Genomic DNA, 25,264 nt, shown 5'->3' on the forward strand with positions numbered 1-25,264 from the left:
CTATTTACCCTCCTACCGCCATTTCTGCATGACAACTTTTCAGTCACTCGAAAATGGCTCTGGATCTTGGTCCACCCAGCCTTATTCATGTGTGGATACATTTCTACTTCACTCCAGAGAGTCCATTTTTTGATACAAACCATTAAACAATACATTTTCCTAAAAGCATACAGTAAATAAACATAGAAAAAATGTGTGATGCACTTTTTGGGATGGTTGCATTTTTATGAATGTAAATATGTCTGAAAGCCCTGAATTGAAACTAACGGTGCTGTCCTGGTGCTGACTTAAATCATTTGAGTTAGATTTTTATTTTTTGCATTTAACATTTGTTTTGTTTTTCAAATCATAAATCTATGCAAACACATTTATACATACTGCCAAAAACAAGGAACATGTTTTTGCCTCGCTCAATGTTCGGTTTGTCTAAATTTTGTCCTTGTGTGTGTCTGCGTGGTGACTTTTTTACACGATAGAAAGGACAATAACCGATAAAAATTAATCTGAATAAGTTGTTTTATATGTAACTAACACCAGAAAATGTAAAGTCCTTGTCCCCAAATATTGATAAATCACAGATAGTATTTTTCATAGTTTTGATGGAAATGCATCCCCCAAATGACCTCAATGCCACATCAGTTTAGACAATCACTGGAAATATTTGAATGTGCATTCAAAATGTTCTGTGACATGCATATTATATGGCCAGGGACCAAAGTAGACTGATAGAGGAATTTTATCATTGAAAACAAAATCTTTTTCATGCAACAAGTGACTGGAGTGGAATAAAACAGTTGGTAAATTATTCAGAAATGCTGCGTGGATTCTTGTTTTTCAGACAGTCCTTTTCATTCTGCTGTTGAGCTTCATTTTGTTCGTTATGTCATGTAATAATGTTCTATTCATAATTGAAATGTTGATGATATCATCAATAACAATAACAAAACGTGCGCGGTTTGATTGCGTCACTCAACCGCGACGCTGCTCAAGCGAAATTGCCTGTTTGGGGGTGAAGGAGACGGTCTGGAAAAAGCGGGCTTGGGGGAGCGTTTAAATTAGGCAGAACCACCCGCTGCCCCTGTTACAAAAGCTGGTAAGGGTTTTAAAATATTTACCAATAACGCTGTAGAGACTTTATGTTATTTTTGTGAACATAGCGTGGCCTCGTAGGACTCTGGCTAACTAGGCTAATGCTAATGGCAGGCTTTGAGGCCTTGTCATAGGCCGCTGCTAGGGTACGTACGGGCGGGAGTGCCAGTGGGCACGAACCGACGCATACGACCGCGAGCACCTCGTGCATGAAAAACGTTGTTTGTTACGTTAAGCGGCTTTGTAACGCGCTGGAAGCGTTTCAAGTCGGTGTGTGTTTGGGTTTGGTAAAGCGGACACTAGCGGCGTAGCTAATGCTAATTTGTAGCGCTTGCACGTCGGGCTCATTTGTTGTCAAATAACGCAACCGGGGGTGGGGGGTTGGTCACGGTGAAGCCGTTAATTTTCTTCTCGAATCTGGCAAACTACGTGAGTTTTACACCTTCACTTGGGCGTTAATCGCCAGTAGAAATTGCAGTTAGGGTGGATGAAATTGTGATTGTCATTTGGAATGCATGGACTTTTAAAAGGCAACCCGCTAGTGCTGCTCGCCAAGTTTTGTTTTGAGTCGAATTAGAAAATAAACATTTTATTTGTAAGTTCCGATGTCTTAAAAAAAAAAAAAAAAAGAGTTAAAATAACAGTGATTACATTCCACCCTTTTATTCAGCTTCTGGAGCAGTGAAGTGTCTTCATGGCAGTTCGTAGAGGACACATTCAGTACTTGAATGTAAGTTGTTTTGCTCACTACAAAGTACAGCTGTAATAACCAAATAATTGAAATAACTTTTACGGTTAACACATTGGTACCACAATATATATAATATCATCATCATCCCCCCCCAAAAATGCACATTGGTAAGCAGGCAAATGGTCAAATCGCTGGCCTCCAGCTACCCTCCTACCAAAATGCACAATTGCAAGCCTTCTCCCTCCTGAATGGGCCTCTGTCCGCCCCAGTGACGGATTGTCTCGTCAGGCCCGAGTGTGTGTCAGCCAACAGCGAATCTATTCACCAGAATCAGCCCAGTGGGCAGGCAGAGTCAGAGTTTGCCCGAGACAATTGTTTCCTCAAGTAGAGACCCTTCAATGAGTGTCCTCGCTCGATACTAAGTGTGTATCGCTGTCGCCGGGCGGAAACCATCTAAATGGTTGATGACCCCTTCCGCCGTTACCTCGAATAGTGGGAACCGAAGATCCCTCGTCAGCAAAATGATAGTCGTTGATATTTTGAAAGGTTGAAGAAAGGTTGGAAAACACTGAATGGTGCTCTGTGCCGAAGTAGTCTATTCACACTTGTGGTGTCTCCCCCTGCACCCACTTTTGAGCAACAGGAGGCCTTCGATATGTCCAACGGTTACGACATGCCGGGCGAAGAAGCCAAGAACGCCAAGACCAACCTGATCGTCAACTACCTGCCGCAGGGCATGTCGCAGGATGACCTGCGCAACCTCTTCAGCAGCGTCGGCGAGGTGGAGTCGGCCAAGCTGATTCGAGACAAAGTTGGAGGTACGCTCAGGTGCTCTCGGGGTGGGAGCTTGGACGCTGGCGGGCTACCAAAGCAGAAAACCTCGAGGTGTTGTCTTGAATGGCAAACATAAATCTTCACTTTTGGTCTCTCTATTTTTTATTTATTTTTTTTCGTTTTTCTACAGCCCAGAGTTTGTTTTATTCAAACGACCCCGGATGATCTGTGAACATTTTGTTTGTTTGTTTGTTCGTTTGTTTGTTTGTTTAGACTAGCCACTAACTTTACACGTTTTTTTGTTTGTTTTATTTTATTGTTTTCCTTTTTTTTTTTCTCTAGGCCACAGTTTAGGGTATGGATTTGTTAACTATGTTAACCCTAGTGATGCAGAAAGAGCTATCGAATCACTGAACGGACTAAGGCTACATTCCAAAACTATCAAGGTAACGTGCACATATCAGGTGTTCTACCATTTGTCAAACGATGCCACCGATGTCTTGTCATGCAACACGCCCGTGCTGTTCCCTAACTAGCCAGTAGATGGCGCACTTTACGTTGCCACGGCTTTGACTCCTTATCAGAGAAATCCAAAATGAAAATAGAAATTATTTTTTCAAACATCTGTATTTTTGGGTGAGGAAAAATTGAGGGTTTTGGCTTATTTTATTTTTATTATGAGACATTATTCCCATATCATTTGTTTTTCACACCGAGAACCGAGTGCCTTAATGGTCTTCTGACCTGCTTTGGACAATAAACACCTCGGTGCAGCACTGTTTATCTTGTGGCTTTAATGTAGTGTGCAAACAGTGCAGTTCAGTGGTCAGGTGTGCGTGCGTGTGTAGGTAGGCAGAAGTGTCATGCACGTTGGTCCATTTTTTTTCTTCCAAATAGGTTGATGACAGGAATTTCAATTTCATGCTTGATTGGGCACTTGAGACACAGCCATGTGCGTACGAGCAAAGTTTTCTGTCATATTTCCCTTTAAAATGGCAAATATTTGTTCACATATGGACACGCGTGTGATAGACTAAAGTGCTCACGCGTGTTCCGACGCCGCGTTTCATTGTGCGGCGGCTCGCCTCCTGTCGCAGGTGTCGTACGCGCGGCCCAGCTCCGACACCATCAAGGATGCCAACCTCTACATCACCAACCTGCCCAAGTCCATGATGCAGAAGGACGTGGAGGAAATGTTCTCACGCTACGGCCGCATCATAAACTCGCGCGTGCTCGTCGATCAGTCCACAGGTAGGACGCCGGCGTCGAAGCGTCGTGAGCGCCGGCTCACCCGTCTCTCCCCGAACGCAGGCATGTCGCGAGGCAAGGCCTTCATCCGCTTCGACAAGCGCTCCGAGGCCGAGGAGGCGGCCAAGGACATTAACGGCCACAAGCCGCCCGGGGCCGCCGAGCCCATTTCGGTGCGCTTCGCCGCCGATCCAAACATGATGAAGAACACGCAGATCATCTCCCAGCTCTACCACAACCAGTCCAGACGCTTCGCCGGCCCCATGCACCACCAGGCGCAGCGGTTCAGGTGAGCCGGTCACGATCGCCACGGACACGAGGAGCACGTCAGTCATGCTTTGCCGCCCCCCCCCCTCAGGTTCTCCCCTATGGGCGTGGACCACATGAACAGCATGGGCGGCGTGGGCGTGCCGGGCAACCCGGCCTCGGGCTGGTGCATCTTCATCTACAACCTGGGCCAGGACGCCGACGAGAGCGTCCTCTGGCAGATGTTCGGCCCCTTCGGCGCCGTCACCAACGTCAAGGTCATCCGCGACTTCAACACCAACAAGTGCAAGGGCTTCGGCTTCGTCACCATGACCAACTACGAGGAGGCGGCCATGGCCATCGCCAGCCTGAACGGTTACCGGCTGGGCGACAAGACCCTGCAGGTGTCCTTTAAGACCAGCAAGGGCCACAAGTAGAGGTCAGAGGTCAAAGTGTAGAGAAGTGCGGTCCGCTTGTTTTCATGCTCGTCTAACACCCAACACCGCACCCGCCGTCTATAAAAAAAAAAAAAAAAGTCTCGGAACTTCTCCGTGTCGCTCGTGGTTGGTTTTCACTTTTTTTCTAGAGCATGAAACTTTAATATCGTTGTTACAGTCATCCAAAAAAAAACGAATTTAACGCCCGCTACTTTACCAGTAAAACTCAAAGACGTGTATTCTTTGAAACTTGACCGGTTTTTTTTTTCGCATTTCATTTGGTCTCGTCCGTTTATATTCGAAGCCACGTTTTGCCCTGTGCTTTTTTTTTTTCCCCCTCACCGAGACACAGCCCGCCGTCCCGGAGACATAGAGGCCTTGAATTGGAATCTGCATCCAGTGGAAGTAAATGTGAGAGAAAAGCACTTTGAATTTGGTCCCCACCTCACTCCCCAATCGCTCCAATTCTGATTGGATGAACAATCAAAGCCAAGTATCTTTTTATTATTGTCCTTTTTATTTGTATGGGAAAGTTTGAGGAGCGAAATGTGATGGACCAAACGCAGGCGACGAATGAGTCAATTCTTCAAACGATGGCTTGGCTACGCCGCCCCCCCCCCCCCCCCCCCCCCCTTCCCCTCATTGAACAGAGGTACTAAAGAGTTGTATCGGACTGACTGAACTCCGCATCGCCCACCCTCTTTTTATTCCCGCTTGTTGTTTAATCATAACGAAAGCAAACTTTTCTTGTGCTTTTTAAAATTTTGATCCTTTTATCAGAGGCAGGTTTTCTTTTTGTTTGGTTTTTGTTGTTTTAACAAGTGCTCATCTCAAGTTTGAAGTGAAACAAATGGCCTTTGTTGGTTAGTCCACTTTTGTTTGTTGTTTCTCTTTTCAATTCAAACCATTAAATTTACTTTTGTTTTGCGAAACCTTTGCTTTGTTTGTTTTTTTTCCTGTTATTTTTATTTGATTTTTTTTTTTTTTCCCCCCCCCCAGTTTGGCCCCAATGAAATATACATAGATAAAACACTCCAATTGGTTTTCGAAATCCTCAAGTTCTTAACTGCTCGTGATACATTTGTGCATCGGCGATACGGTTCAGGCTCGTTTTTATTCTCTGCCTTTCGTTTTTTGCAAATTCCCACCCGCTTTTTGAAATGTGTGCAATATGTGGTGACTTGCTCAAAGCAAAAGTCTCTTGTTGGACTTTATCCAACTTTTAAATGTAATTTTATCTTAATTTTTTATTTTTCTACTGGCTGCTGCTACTGAGTGCTTTTAGATTTTTTGTCCCTCAAACAGGTGAGTGCTGCTTTCAGCCTTAATTTATTTTATTTATAAGGAGAGGTTTTGTTAAGCCGCACACAGTATTTATTTATTTGTCAATCAATGCGTCGTGTTTGTGTGCGTGTATTTTTACCGAGGAGTTGTGCTGATGGTCACCTCTGGCCGCCTTTAAATGTCTTAACGTTGGATTATGTCAATAAAAACAATGGTGGCTTTTAAGTGAAGGAATGACTTGTGATTTCAAGAAGGAGGCAACCTGATTGACTTCTGCCAAAAAATGACAGGCGTTAAACCAAATTTTAATTGGAAAAACAAGCACAAAAAGAGAAATCGGTATAAAAAGGTCACTAGGAAAACGCTATCATCTAAGCAATCGATTCAATTGACTAACTCGGGCCGATGGATCGTTTTAAGGCATCTGGGTCTAAGCGCTATCATCTAAATTAGCTGCAGATGCTCATAAACGGAATCCATTACAAGACACACAGCACGACGTACATCCAGTCGTGGAAGTTTTTTCTTTTACCTTGGCACTGGCAAAGAAACTGAAAAGTCGCATCGTTCTTTTTCGACGATTCCCTTCGGTCTCCTTTGAGGTGAGCGTTTGGAAGGCTGACTGTCCGTTTTTGAGAAAATGATCTCAAACTTGGCAGAGGTTGTAGCAGGCCATGGGTTTCTCCAGGATGTTGTCGCCGTCAACCTCGAAAACAAAATCGCAGCGGTGTGCGATCAGGGGCGCGTCGGATAGGGCCACGCTCTGGTTGCCCACGGAGATCACCGTGTCTCTCTGTTGGGACAAACCAAGTCAATATATGGATTTTTATGGTCATGTGGTTGGTCCTTACTCGTTTTGATGACCCCCCGTTATTGACAATGGTAGGGGTGACCGCATCTCTGGCAGCCGCCCCGGTCGAGGTTGCTTTCTCAAAGTCCTTCCTGCATACGTGTGCCATGATCCCAGCTGCTAAGGCATCTCCGAGGACGTTTATCATCGTCCTGAAGCGATCCCTGCGACAAACGACACCTTGATTTCCCCCCCCAAAAAAACTTGCTATTGAATTACTTTTTGGTGGAACTTACAGAACCCAATCAATGGCCACAATCAGAGAGATGTCAGCAGGCGGTAAGCCCACGGAGGTCAGGACGATCACCATGGTAACCAAACCGGCCTGAGGTATTCCAGCTGCGCCGATGCTCGCCGCTGTCGCCGTTATGCTAAGAATAAAGAAACGTTGCTAAATGTTTTTTTTTTTGTTTTTTTTTAAGGCACTTCATCCAAGGTTTCCTCTACCTGATGGTGACGAGCTGACCGAAGTCCAAGTCGTACTCGTTGACTTGAGCGATGAAGATGGCCGCCACGGCCTCATACAGGGCCGTTCCGTCCATGTTGATGGTGGCTCCCACGGGCAAGACGAAACGAGCGATCTGCCGGTCCACGCCGCAGTTCTCCAGTAGACATTTCATGGTGATCGGCAAAGTGGCTGAACTGAAAGAACACAAAAGGTCCAAATCAGGATCTTGTGGCGGTGGAGGGGTCATCCGCAGACGGCGCTCACCTTGAAGACGTGGCCAAGGCGATGACGAGAGCCTGCAGAAGGCCCCTGATGAAGGGAAACGGATTTTTGCGCGTGAAGAAGAAGTAGAAGAGGGGCAGCAAGATGAGGCCGTGCACGAACAAGCCGGACAGGACCGTGATGAAGTACATGCCCAGTTTCTCGCCCAAGTGGGCGGGGTCATGCATATCCAGGATTTTCCCTGCCACCAGGAACACAATTCCAAAGGGGAAGTACCTGCAGGATGGAATTCCAAAATAATTTCTCCAATTTTTTATTTGCCAACATCCTGTCAGCTGTTAGCGCTTCAAGTGCTGCTGAACTGCCCCGTGCTAATTATTTTTAGCTCTAATCTGCCTGAGCTTTTTCAAGTGCGAGTGTGTTCCTCACCACATGGCCGCGTTAATGATCTTCATGACGCACTCATTAATGCACTGGCACACGTTGACCAACGGTGCACCGCGTTCGCCCATCTTCCCCAGGAGCAGCCCTGAGAACACGTGAGGGAGCGTTTCAATTCAAGCCTCGAATCTGTCCAATTCAAAAATTGACCCCAAGAAGGTCACGTCGACTCATCTCACCCATAGTGGCCGAGAAGATGACGATACCCAAGACGTTCATGCCCTTGCTGGTACTGGGCACGATTTTGTACTTGAGGTCAGGAGCCGGAGTGATGTCCAGAAAAACCGGGTGGCCCAGTCGGGGATTGTGATAGTCGGGCATGACGTACACATAGTTGGCTTGCGACTCCTTTTCGTTGGAACTATGCACGATGGGCACCAGGTCTGTTCGATACTGAGGAACCGCGACAGGGAGATGAATGTGAAGATCCATCGCAATGCTTTTAAATGAATCTGCGTACCTGTTGGAAGGTTGCTTCAATCAGATTGGATGGAATCATGTTCCTATAAAAGACAAAAAAAAAATGCATTTTGCACTATGGAGTGTTTTTGTGACTCATCAGACTAACTTTAGGCTCCATGTGAAGCAAACTCGTGTTAGTGAAAGTCAGAGAGCGACGTCAGCAAAAACCAGGCCGGAGCTGTCCAAGCACGCAAGGACAATCTGACGTCAAGAGTTTGCTCGCTCGGCGGCAAGCAGACAAACATCGTGCTGGCCGGCCGGCGCTGTTAAATAATCAGATTTAGCGCCCGTGTATTCGTGGAGTTCTTACATGAATGGCCCGGCGCCTAAGCGCACTCATGGCCAGCGTACACCGAGCGAGTGAGTACGAGATTATCAGATTAGCACTAAATGGCTTCCTATTCTTAGGCGAGCGGTGACGCTACAATTATTTTACCTGATTTCAAAGTCAAAAGTTCTGTTTTGGAATCTCGGTTCAGGTCTTTTGCCGTGGCTCTCTTTTGTAGGTTTCTCTCTCAATCGTCTAGTTTCCGAGACTCGAACGGTCGATGGATTTGTCACGGAGGCCTTAGCTCACCCCTCTAATGACATGCGGATAGAACTCTTACGTCAGGATCCAAATGACCCTTGGAGATTTAATGGTCTTGACCATGCACTGGAGGGAGTTAACAAGATCAAAATTGGATGGGGACTAATTGGCCCCAGTCAATCTACACCCCAAATGAGATCAATGTTACGTCTCAAAGGTTACCTTTGACCCCTGATCATCCCCCTAAAGCAAGATATTCAATAGTTTCCCATCCATGTATTTTTTTTACAGGGCAAATTCCACTCGTATGTACCCATTTTTGGAGCGGTGGCCATTTTGGAAAGTGTTCCCGTTCAGGTGTTTTACCTGATGAGATCCAGCAGAGCATCAGCCGAAGTCATAACGGGCCCCGAGCTGGCGTGATGGCTGTCCTTCTCGGTGCCCGTGCCCGGGTGGATGATGAGGACGAGCACGATGCCTACGATGACGGCGATGAAGGTTGTCCACAGGTAGTAAGTGACCGTCAGTATACCCAGCCGCCCACTGGCCTTCGTGTCCATGGCTGACAAGCCCGACATAAGACTAGAGTGGAAAAGGAGAAGCTTAGGCACTTCTTTCACATATAGAAGAGGAGCCCCCCCCCCCCCCCCCAAAAAAAAAAAAAAACACATTCGGGGTCAACTCCTAAGAAGAAAAAGACATTAGGATGAAATACCTGGATGTGATGAGAGGCAAAATCAGCATTTTAAGCATCCTCATTAGCAGCTCACCAGGAAAAGAGAAGTAGATCTTGGCCTGGGGAGGGTAGACGGCGGGAAAACGATTGGTACCACGCTGAATACTTCACAAACTTTGTTGTCTCCATGTAAATTGTTTGCTATCGCTGGCGTTATTTGCAAGAAATGATCTTCATTTCCAGCCTATCTATCTGCCATCCATCCATCCTTCCATCTATGCATACCTGCGTGGACAAGTTGAGGGACCTCAGCAGGAATCCCAATACGCACCCCGTCACCACGGCAAAGACGGACAGCGTCAGGAGGCCGTTTCTCTTACAGTACTCCTTCACGTACGCCTTGACTTTGGGCGACATGTGTGGCAGCATTTTCTTCCACCTCTCCATCCTGACCCGACGTCCAACCAGGCCTGGCCGGCGCCCTCCCCAAGCAGAGCACGCGCCCGAGTCGTATGGCGAGCGCGGCGGACGGCGCAAGTTCAGCCGGCCTGTATGATTCCCGTGACGGCCCGGTCTCAGGTCTCGGAGAGCGCAAGTGTTCCCTGGCTCATTACGAGTAAAGTCTCCCTGCATTGGATTATCCCGCCTTCCATGACAACACAGGTTCCCTCCCTCCCTCCCTCCTTTGCTTGTCTCACGCTTAAGAGGGCTCAAGAAAAGGTGGCAGTGTTGATTCCATGCTCATTAGGAGAACCCTCTCCAGCTCTTCTTTTCACAAAGAAATGCTGCTTACGCCAGCAACTTAAACTACAGGTGACTGAAAAGTAATTCCTTGTCTCACAACACTTATGATGTAAGAGGTTAAATTGTTCTGTGGCCATGTTTGTAACTCAAAGAATTTCCCCCTATTTAAATGAATGGAAAAGCCATTCATCCGTTCCAGCGAGTGCAAATGCTTACTACAGTAGGATTGTGAAATATGATGTAATACAAATCAAATAATAATAAAGAATTAAACATAATCAAGAACATTGTGAGTCCATGGTTTGGTTTCATTGATATTGTGTCCACACCTGGAGCTTGAAATCTTACAGTAAACGTCAAGCGGTGGTAAACAGAATTCCAGTTCGCCCTGCAGGATGCCATATTAAGCCTTCCTACGTCACGGTGTCACCACTGTCCTGAACTTGTCTCTCTTAACAATGTCCACCAACGTCACTCACCACCAATCCAATAATCTGTAATCCCCCTCGGGCACAATGTTACAGCTAAAGATCATCCCCCCCCCTTCCTGAATCACCAGATAATTTGTGGTGATGTGTATTTTTATGAGGATATAATGATATATTGTAAGAACTTGAATTCTAAGCGGTTATGGTGAGCATTCTTCTATCTTCTGCTTTTCATTTGCCACCTTCTACAGACCACTTTCACTTCTCTCAAAAGTCCAAGGAGGTTTTTGTACGCCTCTGAGTCACCGTGTGAACTTGCCACTGCCGAAGTCGGCGAAACAGTAGTATTCGGCCACGTCATCTCTCTGGACACCACTGATGGTCAGAGTGTAGTCAGAGCCGGATTGAGTGCCGCTGAATCGAGATGGCGTGTTGGAGAATAATTCATCAGCCCTGTAGATGAGCAGTTTGGGAGCCTGTCCAGGCTTCACTTGGTACCAACTGAGATCGTCACCAATGCTTTGACTCCCCGTGGCCCTGATGGTCACGGTTCCTCCGAGAGAGACAGACATGAGTCTGTCCGTCTGCCTCACAAAATTCTCGGCAGAAGATCCTGAAATGAGATGAATGACAACTCAACTTCTACCAAATGTCAAGGCTAACTAGTCATTCTTCTGAAATATTCTGCGCTGACACTAAGTTTGAAAGAGTCTTACCAGGAATCAGCAGAGCCCAAAGGACAAGCGCAAGTGCGAAAGACCACATTCTGACTCGTGTTTGTGCAAAAAAAGGAGTGCCGCAGACTTTTTGAAGAAGCGCGGAAGGTCATGCAAATGAAGCTGCGAGCGCAGCTGGCTTTGTGAAAGCGAGAGAAGACATCACTTCCTCCTTTTTGGAACATTTTCCACGTCTGAGTGCATCAGTAGCTGCGCTGTGCTCACAATCATCTTCATCGGGGCAACTGACAAAAGGTCAATTTAGAGCAGTGATTCTCTGCTACTGTTGGACGAGTTCCACTATTGTTATGTAGACGCCCTCTTGTGGCATGTGAAGGAATTACTGAAAAAATCAAATGGACATTTCCAATGTTGGCCACTTGTGTTGGTATTGGAGGGTAAAAATATTTGAGTGGTCATGTTTTAGAGATGCAATGCAAATGAAGCTACGAGCGCACCTGCCTTTGTGAAAGTTTGAGGGAGGCAGCCACTTCCTGTTTTTTGGACTTGGACTCTCTCGGTATGACAGCAAATCATTGCTCATTGACAGGACGAGTTTTTGTACGGACGGCTCACCGCTTTGCATCGCCGTGGTACAGTTTTGCTGAAGGAGGAACCAAACTCATCCTTGGTAAGTACTATTGACTTGACCATTTGTTATTTTTGCATCAAAATAATTGATAAATCTTCAGTTCCAGCTTATGGAAAATGAGGAACATTATTTTTTGGTCAATTTTTACCAAACATAAACGCCCAGACTTTGCTGGAATAAGAGCTAAAACCCAGATTTGAGAAACTGATATTAGCTGCTAACGGCTACTTCTCAAAGTGTGGCTATACCTACAATGCAATGATGGAATAATGTTGACCCCAACCATGACCTAAGTGACTTTGACAAACTGCTTGTCTCTTGTCCTGTCTTTCTGACAGCGGGTGAGGTGCATCAGCCCACCGTGATCCTCTTCCCTCCTTCCAAGGAGCAACTGCAAACAGAAAAGGCCACAGCCGTGTGCGTGGCGGCCAAAGGGGGTCCCCAAACCTGGACCCTGGGCTGGAAGGTTGACGGCGCCCTCGCTACCTCGGGGGTGTCGCACAGCACCCTAGAAGAGGCGGATGTCGACGGGCTTTACAGCTGGACCAGCACCTTGAGCCTCTCACCGGACCAGTGGCGCAAGGCCCGATCAGTGAGCTGCGAGGCCAGCCTAGCCGGGCAAACGCCCGTCACCCAAACCCTGGCCAACCCAGGACAATGCTCCGAGTAGAGCCCGAACCCGTGTCTGTGTCTTTGAAGCATTGTGAAATAAAATATCTGAGTATCACCATCCGTCTTTGTCGCTGCTGCTTATCGGTAAAGGGAAGCAAACTTGGTAACACGACAACTTTATCAACTTTATCATGGCATGACACTTTATAACACCTAGTTGTAATTAGAACTCAAAATCTAATGAATACTTTATGATTTGGATGAAAAAACAAACATCCCAATGACACATTCATGGAGAAGATACAATAAAGAACCGTTTTTTTTTCCTTCACCTGTCGCGGTGAACGTTACTCTCGTCTCTGATTGGTCAGCAAGCGTCACTTAACCCCGCCCCCTGCGTCACAAGCCCCTTGATTGGCCAGCCGGCTTACCCCGACCTCGCCCCCCCCCCCCCTCCTCACGACTCCACCGCAGCTGCTGACCAAAATCTGTCTTTGCAAAGGCAACTTTTCCTATAAAGGTTAGTAAAACAACCGGTTTTCAACACCTAGTCGTCATTTGGGGCCGTTTTCCTTGTTATCTGTCGCTTTCCAGGCTCAACGATGAGTCACTTCAAGGAGCGATTTGTGACTTTGCTCCATGAGAAGAACTTTGTCACCGACCATCTGGCGAAGCTGGAGCAAAAAACGGGAATGAAACGAGAATATATCGTCTTGGGTACGTACGCACGCATACCTGCTGCAATCCCCTTTGTGTTTTCAACTCAAAAACAAAGAGACAAAAACGATGACGTTAAGAAATAAAAGCGACCCCTTCGACATCAAGCTAGCATGTTTGTATGAGCTAGCCACGATGACGTCACACATTTGCACATGTTGGACTTTACTTCTATTTTTCGCTTCCTCTCGGGTTAATTACAGATACAGGTTCTAAAAGTAGAGGTATTTGGAGAAAAACATTCGTTTTTGACAACTTGTTGAACTTCAAAAATGCAAACTGGCATGTACAGTAAGTACATCATCAAAATAGTCCTCGATTAATTTGATGACCAATTAGTTGTTGATGAATTCCTTATCTGAGTCCAATGATATCTTTATACATGATTTATATATTTGTGATGTTCTTCCACTGTGTGCACATTCTTCATTGCTGTTAAATGATCACCCCTCATGCACACGCACTAAATAAATGAAACACCACTCCCAGCTGGTCCCACGAGTATTTTTATCACCCTCCAGAGTTGCAAAGCTCAGCTGGTATTTCACTCGAGGTGGCTGTCAATCCAGCAGTTGCACAGGTCCGCGTTATTGAACATTTACGGAACGAAGCGGTTCTGTCACTCCAGCCGGCTGTTATTTGCAATGAAAATGCGATGCAACAACACATTGGGCGCAGTCATTCCTCTCCACCACATCGTATTTCACCCCCCGGGTGCTCCATTTTGTCTGTATCTGCATGTCAAATATTTACATATTGTCACCAGTGTTATGACTCATGTTTCAACACGGAGCCACTGAGAAAGTTTCAGGCCGCCTTTTGATTCTCACTGTTTGCGCTTTTCCTCATCCTGCTGGCGATACGCCGGCGTGTCAGTCAAGTTGCTGATTAAACTTTTTCCACCCACTCACTCACTCACTCACTTCCTTTGTGAAACTTGTGCTCTGCTTTTGCAGGTGTCTTGGGTTTGGTGGGACTCTATCTTCTCTTCGGCTACGGAGCGTCCTTGCTATGCAACCTCATCGGCTTCGTCTATCCGGCGTACTTTTCGTATGTTTCGGCAACACCTCCGCACCGCTATATTTTGTGTTTTTTGTCATTTGCTGATGGTTGCCGTTGACCGCTTTTGAAGTATCAAAGCCATCGAGAGCACGGTGAAGGAAGACGACACGCAGTGGCTCACCTACTGGGTGGTCTACGGACTCTTCAGTGTCGTGGAGGCCTTCTCCGACATCTTCCTCTTCTGGTTTCCCTTTTACTACGCCGGGAAGGTACTTCAGTTTGCGTGTGTGCACGTCGCGCCCTCTCGTGGACAATACTGGTAACGCAACATCTGTTTTAGTGTCGAAAATAGTACACTGCTATATTGAAAAACAAAACTACTTTGAACCTTCCATCAAGGTAGAACAATTTGGCACGTTTCCATGGTTTGGAAAAGGCCATTTTGAATTTCGCTATTGTTGACGAACGGCGTGTCCCCGCAGTGCGTCTTCCTCATCTGGTGCATGGCTCCCATCACATGGAACGGCTCGGACATCTTGTACAAGCGCGTCATCCGACCCTTCTTCTTGAAACACCAGGCCGCCATGGACGGCGTGGTGAGCGACCTGAGCGCCAAGGCCAAGAGCGTGTCGGAGAGCGTCACGCAGGAGGGTGAGATACCCACAGTGTACATGCAAGTACCAGCGCGTTTTATATCTCCGGCATGCGTAGCGGCCGCAGCTGTCTCCTGACCCGCACGCCAACCAACCCCGGCAAGCGTCACCTCACTTGCTCGTACGCCATCTTCACGCTTGGCAATGCTTATTAAAAAAAAAAAAGGTGCTTGGCTACTTCTGGGTGGCCAGTCAGTGACTACTGCTCATTTTTATTAAAAGCAATATCGTCAGAGTTGTGGCCACCCAAAAGTGCATGCGGTCAGTCCATTAAACAGTGGTTGACTGCTTTGAGCTACCACTGCCTTGCTCAAGTGAGCCTTTTGAAGAAAAAGAGTTCTATAAAATGTCTTTCTCTTTCCTTTTTTTTTTTAGCTGTTAATCGGGCTCTGAACCACAACAAGGACCAGTGAGGATTTTGGGAACACTAGTTTGTGTGAGAATGTGTGTATGAGTGTGAAAATTAATGTATGTTTTTGTTTGTCCAAAAAAAAAAAAAAAAGAAACAACTTTGACACTTTACTGCCGTGGGTACGATCCGCATCACATTCAGCACTCCTGCAAGATGTTGTGCATTATTGAGCCATATCACTTTGGAATCTAAACCACCGTGTGATGAAAGAAATAATAATGCCACATAGGTGTTCCGTTTCCAAGCACAGCTCGCACATTATTTTTCTTTTTTTTAGTCTCTACCATCTGTCAAGTGATTATGAAGACGTAATAAACTGGAAATGTGATCAACTGTCAGATATTTCTCCCTCTGCATTTAGTTTTTTTCCCCTCGATAGATCACTTTCTTCTTTTAAGCTCCCCCCCCCCTGTCAGCCATGGAGAGCACATTTACGAAGCCTTCACTGGACCTAACTGCCCGGATGCTAATTTGTGTTTTGCTGAGTTCACGCTCGAGAGGCCTTCAATGGGATGTCCTATTGTGCCAGGCACTGCAGAGAATGCGCAAGAAATGCTCCAGTCAGGCCACGTGGACGCGCATACGCCACCTCGTGCGCCTGCGTGTGTAGAATGCCCTGTATTCATCATCATCACTCGTTACTGTAACAAATGTTTTTGATATTGTCGCAAGGCCTCGTGATGACCGATCCAAATGCACGACAAACCATCGACACCATGTAAGTCATGCCTTCTGTAGTTCAACAAAAAACAAATGTCTGATGAAACAAAAAAAAGCAAAACACTAAAAATAATGGGATGTTCTTGTACCATTTTGTATGTGTGTAGTACCTCTTATCACCGACAGAGGGCGGCAGAGTACCAGCTCCTGCTGATGGTGAGTCATACGTTCCAAAATAAAGTTGTGCCCTTTGAAATAACACTACAGTCCGTGTTAATCTGGACCGATTTGACCAATTTATTCAATAACAATCATTTCGTCATTTGATTTGGGATTCGCTGTCCTCGGTGCTGAAAGGCCTTTCCGACGTCGCTGTCCGCAGTGCTGATTTAGCGCACAACAAACCGGAAATGATCACACGACGCGCCCGTTCAAAAGCGACGTTGGCGTGCCAAGCTAAGTATTGATTAGGGGTAGCGTCATGAATATAGACACACATGGTAAGGGTCACTCACTAGCTACACACTAAATGAATCAAATCAATACATGAAGTGCGGGTGACCACCATGATGAACACATTAAAAACGTTGATGAGGACCACTACCCTACTTCATGTCAAAGTTTGAGGAGCACGTTGAATGTTTTTTGTTTTTTTTCATACGTTGCGTATGGTGCTATTTATCAGCACAGGACGTGAGCGATAAGGGAAAGGAGGACGTGGAGCCCCTCCCGCGTCAGAGTGGGAGAGGCAAAAAGAGAGAGACGACGAGGAGGAGGAGATAGATAGATGGTGCGTGCGTACGTACGTGCGTGCGTGAGAGTGACAACTCGGAGAGGGGGCAAGCTACCGTGGCGGAAACCGGGACGACGATGAGCTGGACGTGAAAGCGGGTTCACGATGCTTTAAACAGAAAAAAAATCTTTTGTCTCTTTTCTTTTGTTCGTTTTTTTTTTTTACTTTTTTTTTTTTTAACCCAACCGACATTTCTACCTCCTCGCCTCGTTTTTGCGCTCGTGACGACGACGAGGAGACGCACACGCAGGTGCGACCATCTCACACTCATGCACACGATTGTATGTTGCTTTTGTCATGTTATGGAGGAGCCATGTTGGAGCGGTGTGTCTGAAGGAGACAATCTTTCGTTTATTTGTGGGGAGGCGATGAGGGAGTATGTTGGGGGGGGGGGGGGGTCACCCCTGCCAAAAATAATGCTACCTCTGTGAGATGGCGCTGCTCCGGTATTTATGAATGAGCTCTGTAATGGCGCCCCCCCTTGCATCCTTGCTTCTTTCCTTCCCCTCTATCCATCCTTCTTTGCAGCCTTCCTTCCTCCCCTCTTTGTCATCGTGACGCATGAAGCTGCTCCGTGATGACTGTGTGTGACGGTGATGATGGTGGTGGTGATGATGATGATGGTGGTGATGGTGGTGATGGTTAATCCTCCCATCTGGATGTCTATTTGAAGCTGCACAGTATGGCAAGACATATTGCACCAAAAAAAAAAAAAAAAAAGTCAAGCACTGTGAATACTTATTCAAGTGCGTTTCACTTAAGCTTGGATTTTTTTGTCATTTGATTTTCATGATTTAAAATGCAGCAAAAATATCATGATGGAGAATTCATTTGGGAAAAATGACACTCCATAAGTTTTCAACCGTTTTTGGGACACTGTCTCTCAGCTCGTCAGTTTGGCACTAATATTAGTTGCTCTTCGCAGAGGATAAAGAATGAGTGATATATGTTGCCTGTTGCATAGGTTTGTGTTCAATCCATTGCTTCAAGGTTTTTTAGCAAACCAACAAAAAATGCTATTTAGTGCTAGTGTTTGTTAAGCTAGCAGGCTGAAAGGCGTATGTTTGAAATAAACAAGGTGTTAGGATTAGGATGCTTTTTTGTTTGTTTTTACAACCAGCCCACCCCCCCAAAAAACAAACTATTGGCTGATTCTTGTGCATTGGTGCCGCAAGCTGCTTCTAGCACTGCTGTGTTTCTTTTTTTTTTTTTTTTTTTCCCCAATCCCATGCACGACATGGCCTTCATCCCGGTTGCATCACGTGCCATCCAGAGCAGGATTCCCTCTCTTTGTTTGCCATCTGCGCTGCATTCAGTTGCGGCTCCAGCGGAATTAGTGAGCAAAAAAAAAAAAGCGGGTGAGTGGATCCAAGTGGTCCGCTTCGCCTCCCATCTGTCAATGCGGGCATCTGCGTCACATGCATGCATTTCCCCACATTTTGTATTTCTATCCCTATTCCAATTTTTATTTTTTTTAAATAATTTGTTCCCTCAAAATAATTACAAAAGTGAAGAATATTCAGCAAATATTTTGTAGATCTCAAATTGTTTATTTCAATAACGTTTTATTAATTTATCACAGTTCATTAAAATGAACAAATCAAGGAAATTAAATTAAAAAAAAAAATTACCCTACATGTGACCCACTGGCCATACTTTGCTCAGCCTTAACAAAACGTTTCAAAAGTCAAACTGAATTATTTGCGGTATAAGGAGGTAAAAAGAAAACATGTGAAATGCAAATGATTGCTCCGTATTAGCGGCGCGGGTGATCCAACGTGAGTGTTTATCGTGACGACTTGCGGTATTAGCAGCTTCTTAGCGAGAGATGCTCCGGCTTGCCCGGGTCAAGCTAATACGCGGCGCTAATACACACGGCTACACACTAATTACACCGCACTCTTACACGCAGTCACGTCACGTCTGACTCCTCGTGTTAACCCACTCAGGAAGACGACGACCATGTTGTCACACCACTAAACATAAGGACCCTTGTGAAGAAGTTGTGAGTAATGGACACCTCCCCGCCTTGTAATTACTGTGCCGATCTGCGTATGTGGTGCATGCAGTGAAGTCCATAAGTCGAGAAGAAGTCGAAGATACTGAAATTTGGATAAAAAAACAAACTGAAGTTCAGGTCAACACATCTAAAAAAAAAAACACAATTTTGTTTTTGCAGCTAGAAGAAGACGAGCGGGAACTTTACGTCTTGGGAATTGGGTCAGTGCAGACAGACAGAAGAGGCTAAGCTCGGTGATTAGCGACTAAACCGAGACTACGGCGCTACAATCTTGTCTAACGTGCACAAGCACAAAATCGATTGAGCAATCTGCGGGTCGTGGGCCACAAACGGTTCAGTCGGTTCTTTAACTCGGCCCACCGGGCAGTTACATCATTGTGTTAGTCACTTTGTAGCTAAGTTGGTTGGTAGATTGTTTATTGGTTGACTGGTTCATCTGCTCGTTAGCTACTTTTGTCGGCTGGCCTACGCATCGATGTGTTTGCGAGAGCAGCACTTGCGGTGGCGTGACGGTGACGAAAACGCTAGCTGTAGTGAGTCACGAGGAGGAAAGGGGGAAAAAAAAAAAAAAAAAAAGAATCGCACATTCCTCCCACGGCATGCTGGGAAAGAGGCTGCAGTTACACACATTTGTGTGTGTGTGTGTGTATCTAAAGCTGTTGATCCTATTTGGCCAGCGGCGGCTCAAATAGGCGTGCTCGTCTACTGTATATGTCCGTCGCATTCCAATATCCCCGATTAAAAGATGGATACCTCCGCACACAGCGCGTGCTTTTAATCAGGCTCTTGATCTGCCAAGGCGGCCATTGTCTTTTATGTTTGATGCTAATACGTCGAGTGGCTCTCGCCGGGAAAATTATTATGTGCATATTTAGCCGCGGCGGAAGGTGACATTTCCCGCCAGCTGGGAAATAAGAAAGGATGGATGGATGGATGGATGGATGGATGGATGGATGGATGGATGGATGGATGGATGGATGGATGGATGGATGGATGGATGGATGGATGGATGGATGGATGTGCAGAATGATGTTTTTGTGTGCCAAAGCTATCTGCTAATGGAGCCCAAATGCAGAAGATGCATTTGTAGCATTAATTCATTAAAAGGAGCTGCTGTACGCGCTTTTCAAGTAGGACAGGATGGGAGTGGGTTGCCAGGAGGGGGGGGGGGGGGGGGGAACAGCCGGGCTCTCATTTGTGTCACCTGTGTGTGTGTGTGTGTGTGTGTGTGTGTGTGTGTGTGTGTGTGTGTGTGTGTGTGTGTGTGTGTGTGTGTGTGTGTGTTGATGGCTAATTTTAGCTGCATGAAAAAGGCAGCGGTGGGTGGCGCTGGCGTCGTCACGGAGCCGGCTCCCAGGAGGAAAGGAAAGCAAGGAGAGAAGCCAGACAGATAGACAGACGAGACCCCGCCGTTGAGAAGCTCACAGGCCTTTGCTTATTGATCAAACAGCATCATCACTGCAGGAGGGGAGGGTGAGGAGGGAGGGAGGGAGGTGTTCCAGACTCATCAGTTCAAAGACACCGCCGACCATTCGGGAGACGGATGAGCAGGTTACTTAGGTGCTTCATACGTAGTCTGATGGTTAGTTGGTGTCTTGCTTGATTTGTGGCTAGCTTAAATGTTTGACTCGGTAGGTGCTGCCCTTCTGGTTAGCAACAGTTGCAGTCACATTGCGCAATGTCTGTTTTGTTCCCTTTGTATGCTTGCACAGAGCTGACCGCCAACCGCCATTTTGCCACCGCCGGCATCCCGGCATAATGCGAGCGCTCCATGCATTATTTATTTATGCAGCGCTTGGATGCAGGCTTTAAGGTCCCATCATAGGCTGCTTCACTAAGCTGCCTCTGGAATCAAACAGTAGACCGCCATCCATCCATCCATCCATCCATCCATGCTTCCACTGGAAGGAGGGACCTTAATTGCGATTCCAACTCTCCTCAGGTGTGACAGTGTCTGAAGGCTGAGAGGCGGGGGCGCCAGAATGCCGGAGCAGAGCAACGACTACCGCGTGGTGGTGTTCGGGGCGGGCGGCGTCGGGAAGAGCTCCCTGGTGCTGCGTTTCGTCAAGGGCACCTTCCGCGACACCTACATCCCCACCGTGGAGGACACCTACCGCCAGGTGATCAGCTGCGACAAGAGCGTGTGCACGCTGCAGATCACAGACACCACCGGGAGCCACCAGTTCCCCGCCATGCAGCGCCTCTCCATCTCCAAGGGACACGCCTTCATCCTGGTCTACTCCATCACCAGCAAGCAGTCGCTGGAGGAGCTCAAGCCCATCTATCAACAGGTGAGCTCGGTTTTCGTCTTTCGACCAAAACGCTCGTCTCAGATGCTGATTCCGGAACTCCCGGTCCTCAGGTGCTGGCCATCAAGGGCAACGTGGAGGCCATCCCCATCATGCTGGTTGGCAACAAAAGCGACGAGACCCAGCGCGAGGTGGACACCAAGGACGGCGAAGCGCAGGCCAGCCAGTGGAAGTGCGCCTTCATGGAGACGTCGGCCAAGACCAACCACAACGTGACCGAGCTCTTCCAGGAGCTTCTCAACCTGGACAAGAAGCGCAACATGAGCCTCAACATCGACGGCAAGCGCTCAGGGAAGCAGTCGCGTGCCGAGAGACTGAAGGGCAAGTGCAGCCTCATGTAAATGACGGCCGGGAAGAAGGACGACCACGCAAACGAGAAATTCACCCCCCCCCCCCCCCGTCATTCGCATCATCTCCCACTCATGACTCGGCGGTGGTTTAACGCCGCGGATCGGAGCGTCCGACGGGAATCCTCAAATCCGCCCTCCACATATTTCATCGCGTAGACAAACTAAAGGTTAAGAGCTTGTTTTTTTTTTTTCCTGTGAGGTGGAAGAGCATGAACCACACAAGAAGGATGTATATAAACGCCATATGTGACCAGACCCCGCCCCCACCCTGAAAACAGAAGAAAAAACAACAACCCCCCCTTCTCCTCATTCGTCAGCCCAAGTGGTAACGCACACACGACGCAACGATCCTTTTAAGACTCTTCGGAAAGCGTGACGCATTTAGGGAGCGTCGGGAAACCGGAGCGCTCCAGCAACCTCGTCTTACCTTGCTCGCTTTTTCCTCGAGACCAATTGCCAAGCTGGTGAGACTCGACGGGAATTTGGGGCGTTTCTGAAGGTCAACAATGTCCACTTTAGTTTTGTTGTTTGCCTTGTTTTTGATGCTTTAAGTCAAAACACACAAAAAAAAAAAGCACACGACTATAACAAACAAACAAAAACGTGATGGATGTATTTATTTTCCTTGTGCAACCTAAATCTGTATTATTTTTGATTGTTAGTTCCTCATCTCCCACTCATCCACTTTACGATTCTTATTTCACACAGAGACCCGGTGACGCGACATGACAAGTTCATCGACGCGAGTGTCGAGCGCGACGTGTCGATTGGCGTCTTTTAACGCAAAGACCCCGCAAAATTTCCACAATCAAAGCTGTAACAGAAGTTTGTTTTTGCCTTCCACGCAGAACCCGGCAAAAAGCAGTTCACACGCGACATCCGCAAATTCTGACGACGACCCGATTGACCTTTTACGCAGAAACGCTAAAGGAGCCACCGTGTGCGCTTTCACGCAGTGACACAGCACGGCTTCCGGCAAAACACAAGTCAGTGTCAAACGTTTTAACTAGTCCGTTCAACACACACGGCACTTTATAACATAAACACACGTTTGCATACATTGAAGACACAAAAAGCACAATACATTTTCCTTTTTCAATTTCTTTTGTTCTATTGCTTTCCCCTAACCCACACCCCACATCAAGCTAGCAGTCACTCATACGAAAGTAACAACTCGACACCAAATTCAATCAGACTAATGACGCCGTGAATATACCTGTTAGCTAGCAGCTGCGCTATACGCGGCGCTTGTTCGCGCGCCAGATTGTCGGCTAACGGCATTTGTCGGGCTGACGTGTTTGTTGTGCGGGTGGGAAGCAGAGCGAGAGAAAGCTATGAATAGGAAAGGGGTGTGAAAGACGGAGGAGAGGCCCAACTAATCTGCCTGTGCATAAGGCAACGGTGCACGTGTTATATGGAAACAAAATGGCCGCCCACCAACTACTTGGATGGTGTTGTGAGTCCTCATCAAAAATTCTGAAATATTAGACAACCCCTCTTTAAAAACGATTTGTCATTTAAACCTGATATATAGCCCAAACTAATCCCCAAAACACTTCATCATTTCAAATTCATCTTACGTTAGCCTATAGCTTAGCATGTGCAATACTGACAACTTTCACATTTGCTTCAAGAAAAATAAAGTGAGTGACCACTAGGGACTGCTACGACACCAATAAACCAAGTTCAATAGGTCACAAACAACGCAAGGACACACAAACACTATGAATTAATCATTCAAAACTTAAGTCCACAAGTACACAAAATAAAGTTAGACCTCCAATGTACAGTGGCGCTAACGTTATTGATGAGAAGTTTCAAATGACACTGTAGTGCTTCTGCCGTTGTTTCTTCCTGCAGTCCACAATCCCCCACGGCCATTTTATATCCAATACAGAATAGTGATTGAGCTGTGAAATTATTCCACACCAATAAACTTGTCCGACTTCCTCTACCAGCCGTCTGTCCTTTTTCGGCCGATTGTTGGGGGCGGCATGGGAACCGCAAAGAGAGATGAGCAGGAAGTTCTTGGCTACAAAGCAATTGAATCACTACTCTGTATTAAATAGCAACAATTGGCCGATCCAAATTTGGTGAAATAGCAAATATAGCAATTTAGTTTGACTTCGACACACAACGGTCCAAAATGGCCGCCGAGCAGATCTTTCATCTTCAACCCCAAAAATTCCAAATATGAAACCCAAACTTCCAAATCATCTATTAAAAATCCGCAAGAGTCATAGCGTGTACACTCAGCCTCCTACTTGCGTCCATTCGCTATGGTTACATATTGGATGCTGTCGTCTGCATGAGTCACCAACACGCCTACACACACATGTACACAAGGCCATTAGAAATCCATTCATGCCAATGTTCCTCACATGCAGGGATTCATCTTTTTGTTTTCTTCATAAATTGACGAGTAGGTTGCACTGCTCACAGGTCCTTGTAGATAGTTGTAAATAAAGAGTGAGACACACATTGGGAAATTTGGGGGGGGGGGGGGGGGCTGAAGCCGGTTGATAATTACTGAGAAATGGACACTTGTTTTGTGGCCTGTGGTGTCACAGGTTGCCATGGCGACACGTTGCAAAGGGGGAAGCCGCGAACCGTCCATCGGATCCGTCGTAGGAAGCCCTTTCTTTTTTTTTTTTTTTTTTTTTTTTATTTCGGCGCTCCTCCGGGCTCTTCATTCCCGCATGCTCCCCCATTTTCTGGGTGTTCTTGCCAGCATGAGAACAAGGACACAAACTGTGAATCATCTTTTGTCTTTTTCTAAACTTGCAGCTCAACAGGAAATAATAAAATAAAATATTTTGATTTTGCGGATGATTTTGTTTTGGCACTTCATGGTTGTTGTTTTTTTGTATTATTGCCTTTTTTTTTTTTAAACCAAGTTAACAAATTCAGATGTATAGATATTTATTCTAGCAATAGTCTTCCTATTAAGATATACTGTGCTGATGCATCCTCTGAATAAGCGAAAATAACATACAGTATATATATATAAATATAAAACTATAGATGATGATATTGATGATAATAATCAAATCTGCAAAATGATTTTCCTAATAAAATTGTCAACTTGAGACTTGTCGCCTGCTTTTTCTTCCCCATCACGGTGCATCATGTCATCTTTAATGTGACGTCACTTTCAACCTTTTGCGAAGAATGTCAAATCTGTTTGATTGCTTGCTTGTTTGACAATACATGAATATAATTGAGAAGACGGCGACTGCACGCGCACTGGGAAATCGAATCTCCTCATTTGCAGCAGTTGCGCATGGAAGCGATGGAAACCACCACGCCCTCCCACTTGCATGACGTAAAACAGGAATTGTCATCAGAATTCACATCCCACGCGTTCAACCCAGCCGCCCCCACCCTATCGTTAAGTGGTCACCCAACGTCGCGCTGTTGCCATGGAGACGGTGTGACGTCGACCAGTTTTTTTTTTGCGCGGCGCCTGACCCCCGCTGAGGACAATCTTAGCGGCTTTTATGGTGATTCGAATGACGGTGGAGTGTGCCCCCCTCAACTACCGCCGCCAACATGGCTGCCGGTTTGGCTGAGCACCGCATGGAGATGCTCTATCAGCATCCTTCAGGAAGCGCATGCAGCACTCTTGTTTGTGCAGAAAGAAACCCCCCCCCCCCCCCCCCCCTTCCACCCCACCCGCAAGTCGCTCTTTCAAAGGATGTCAAGCACAAATTGGATGAGAGCGCCCTCTTGCGACAAAACAGAGGACTGCATCATCAATCATGATGCGCTTTAAAAGGGTCAAATTGACCCATGTCGCTGTTATTTCTGACCCAACTGTTTTATTTTTTCAACAAAAAAAGAATCAGTCTAGATATCC

At 46.5% G+C, this 25,264-nt stretch overlaps 4 protein-coding genes and 1 gene segment (V, D, J or C); 4 read left to right on the forward strand and 1 right to left on the reverse strand.

Moving 5' to 3' along the window:
- The first annotated feature begins 954 nt into the window (after positions 1-954).
- elavl1a (ELAV like RNA binding protein 1a) lies at positions 955-5,417 on the forward strand. 2 transcript variants are annotated; one of them, XM_085931650.1, is made up of 7 exons: positions 955-1,093; positions 1,760-1,819; positions 2,424-2,598; positions 2,897-3,000; positions 3,652-3,805; positions 3,866-4,091; positions 4,161-5,417. In XM_085931650.1, the coding sequence occupies exons 2-7, from the start codon at positions 1,784-1,786 to the stop codon at positions 4,483-4,485; spliced, it is 1,020 nt and encodes a 339-aa protein (XP_085787776.1). In that variant the 5' UTR covers positions 955-1,093; positions 1,760-1,783; the 3' UTR covers positions 4,486-5,417. The 2 variants fall into 2 exon arrangements, with proteins under 2 accessions (XP_085787776.1, XP_085787775.1); XM_085931649.1 differs by having other exon boundaries at positions 3,652-4,091.
- A 649-nt stretch (positions 5,418-6,066) lies between these two features.
- Positions 6,067-9,844, reverse strand: slc1a8b (solute carrier family 1 member 8b). The gene is made up of 11 exons (XM_085931648.1): positions 9,683-9,844; positions 9,437-9,516; positions 9,088-9,303; positions 8,191-8,233; positions 7,910-8,123; positions 7,719-7,818; positions 7,332-7,565; positions 7,067-7,261; positions 6,856-6,990; positions 6,621-6,783; positions 6,067-6,562 (listed from the first exon to the last, which is right to left on the reverse strand). The coding sequence occupies exons 1-11, from the start codon at positions 9,842-9,844 to the stop codon at positions 6,416-6,418; spliced, it is 1,689 nt and encodes a 562-aa protein (XP_085787774.1). The 3' UTR covers positions 6,067-6,415.
- A 1,149-nt stretch (positions 9,845-10,993) lies between these two features.
- On the forward strand, positions 10,994-12,547 carry LOC147044988 (Ig kappa-b4 chain C region-like). The segment is given in 2 exon segments: positions 10,994-11,000; positions 12,216-12,547. Coding segments are annotated over 2 exon segments (339 nt in total).
- A 393-nt stretch (positions 12,548-12,940) lies between these two features.
- LOC147044989 (receptor expression-enhancing protein 5) lies at positions 12,941-15,611 on the forward strand. Of its 2 annotated transcripts, none has more exons than XM_085932594.1 (6): positions 12,941-13,009; positions 13,084-13,206; positions 14,163-14,256; positions 14,339-14,477; positions 14,691-14,881; positions 15,237-15,611. In XM_085932594.1, exons 2-6 carry the CDS (start codon positions 13,092-13,094, stop codon positions 15,241-15,243), a joined length of 546 nt encoding a protein of 181 aa, XP_085788720.1. In that variant the 5' UTR covers positions 12,941-13,009; positions 13,084-13,091; the 3' UTR covers positions 15,244-15,611. The 2 variants fall into 2 exon arrangements, with proteins under 2 accessions (XP_085788720.1, XP_085788719.1); XM_085932593.1 differs by having other exon boundaries at positions 14,691-14,859.
- A 138-nt stretch (positions 15,612-15,749) lies between these two features.
- Positions 15,750-23,766, forward strand: diras1b (DIRAS family, GTP-binding RAS-like 1b). Its single transcript, XM_085932592.1, has 3 exons — positions 15,750-16,149; positions 20,689-21,037; positions 21,109-23,766. Exons 2-3 carry the CDS (start codon positions 20,729-20,731, stop codon positions 21,394-21,396), a joined length of 597 nt encoding a protein of 198 aa, XP_085788718.1. The 5' UTR covers positions 15,750-16,149; positions 20,689-20,728; the 3' UTR covers positions 21,397-23,766.
- The last annotated feature ends 1,498 nt before the right edge of the window (positions 23,767-25,264 follow it).

The sequence above is a fragment of the Syngnathus leptorhynchus genome, chromosome 15, assembly GCF_054491065.1.
Source record: "Syngnathus leptorhynchus isolate UIUO chromosome 15, UIUO_Slep, whole genome shotgun sequence".
NCBI classification, from domain to species: domain Eukaryota; kingdom Metazoa; phylum Chordata; class Actinopteri; order Syngnathiformes; family Syngnathidae; genus Syngnathus; species Syngnathus leptorhynchus.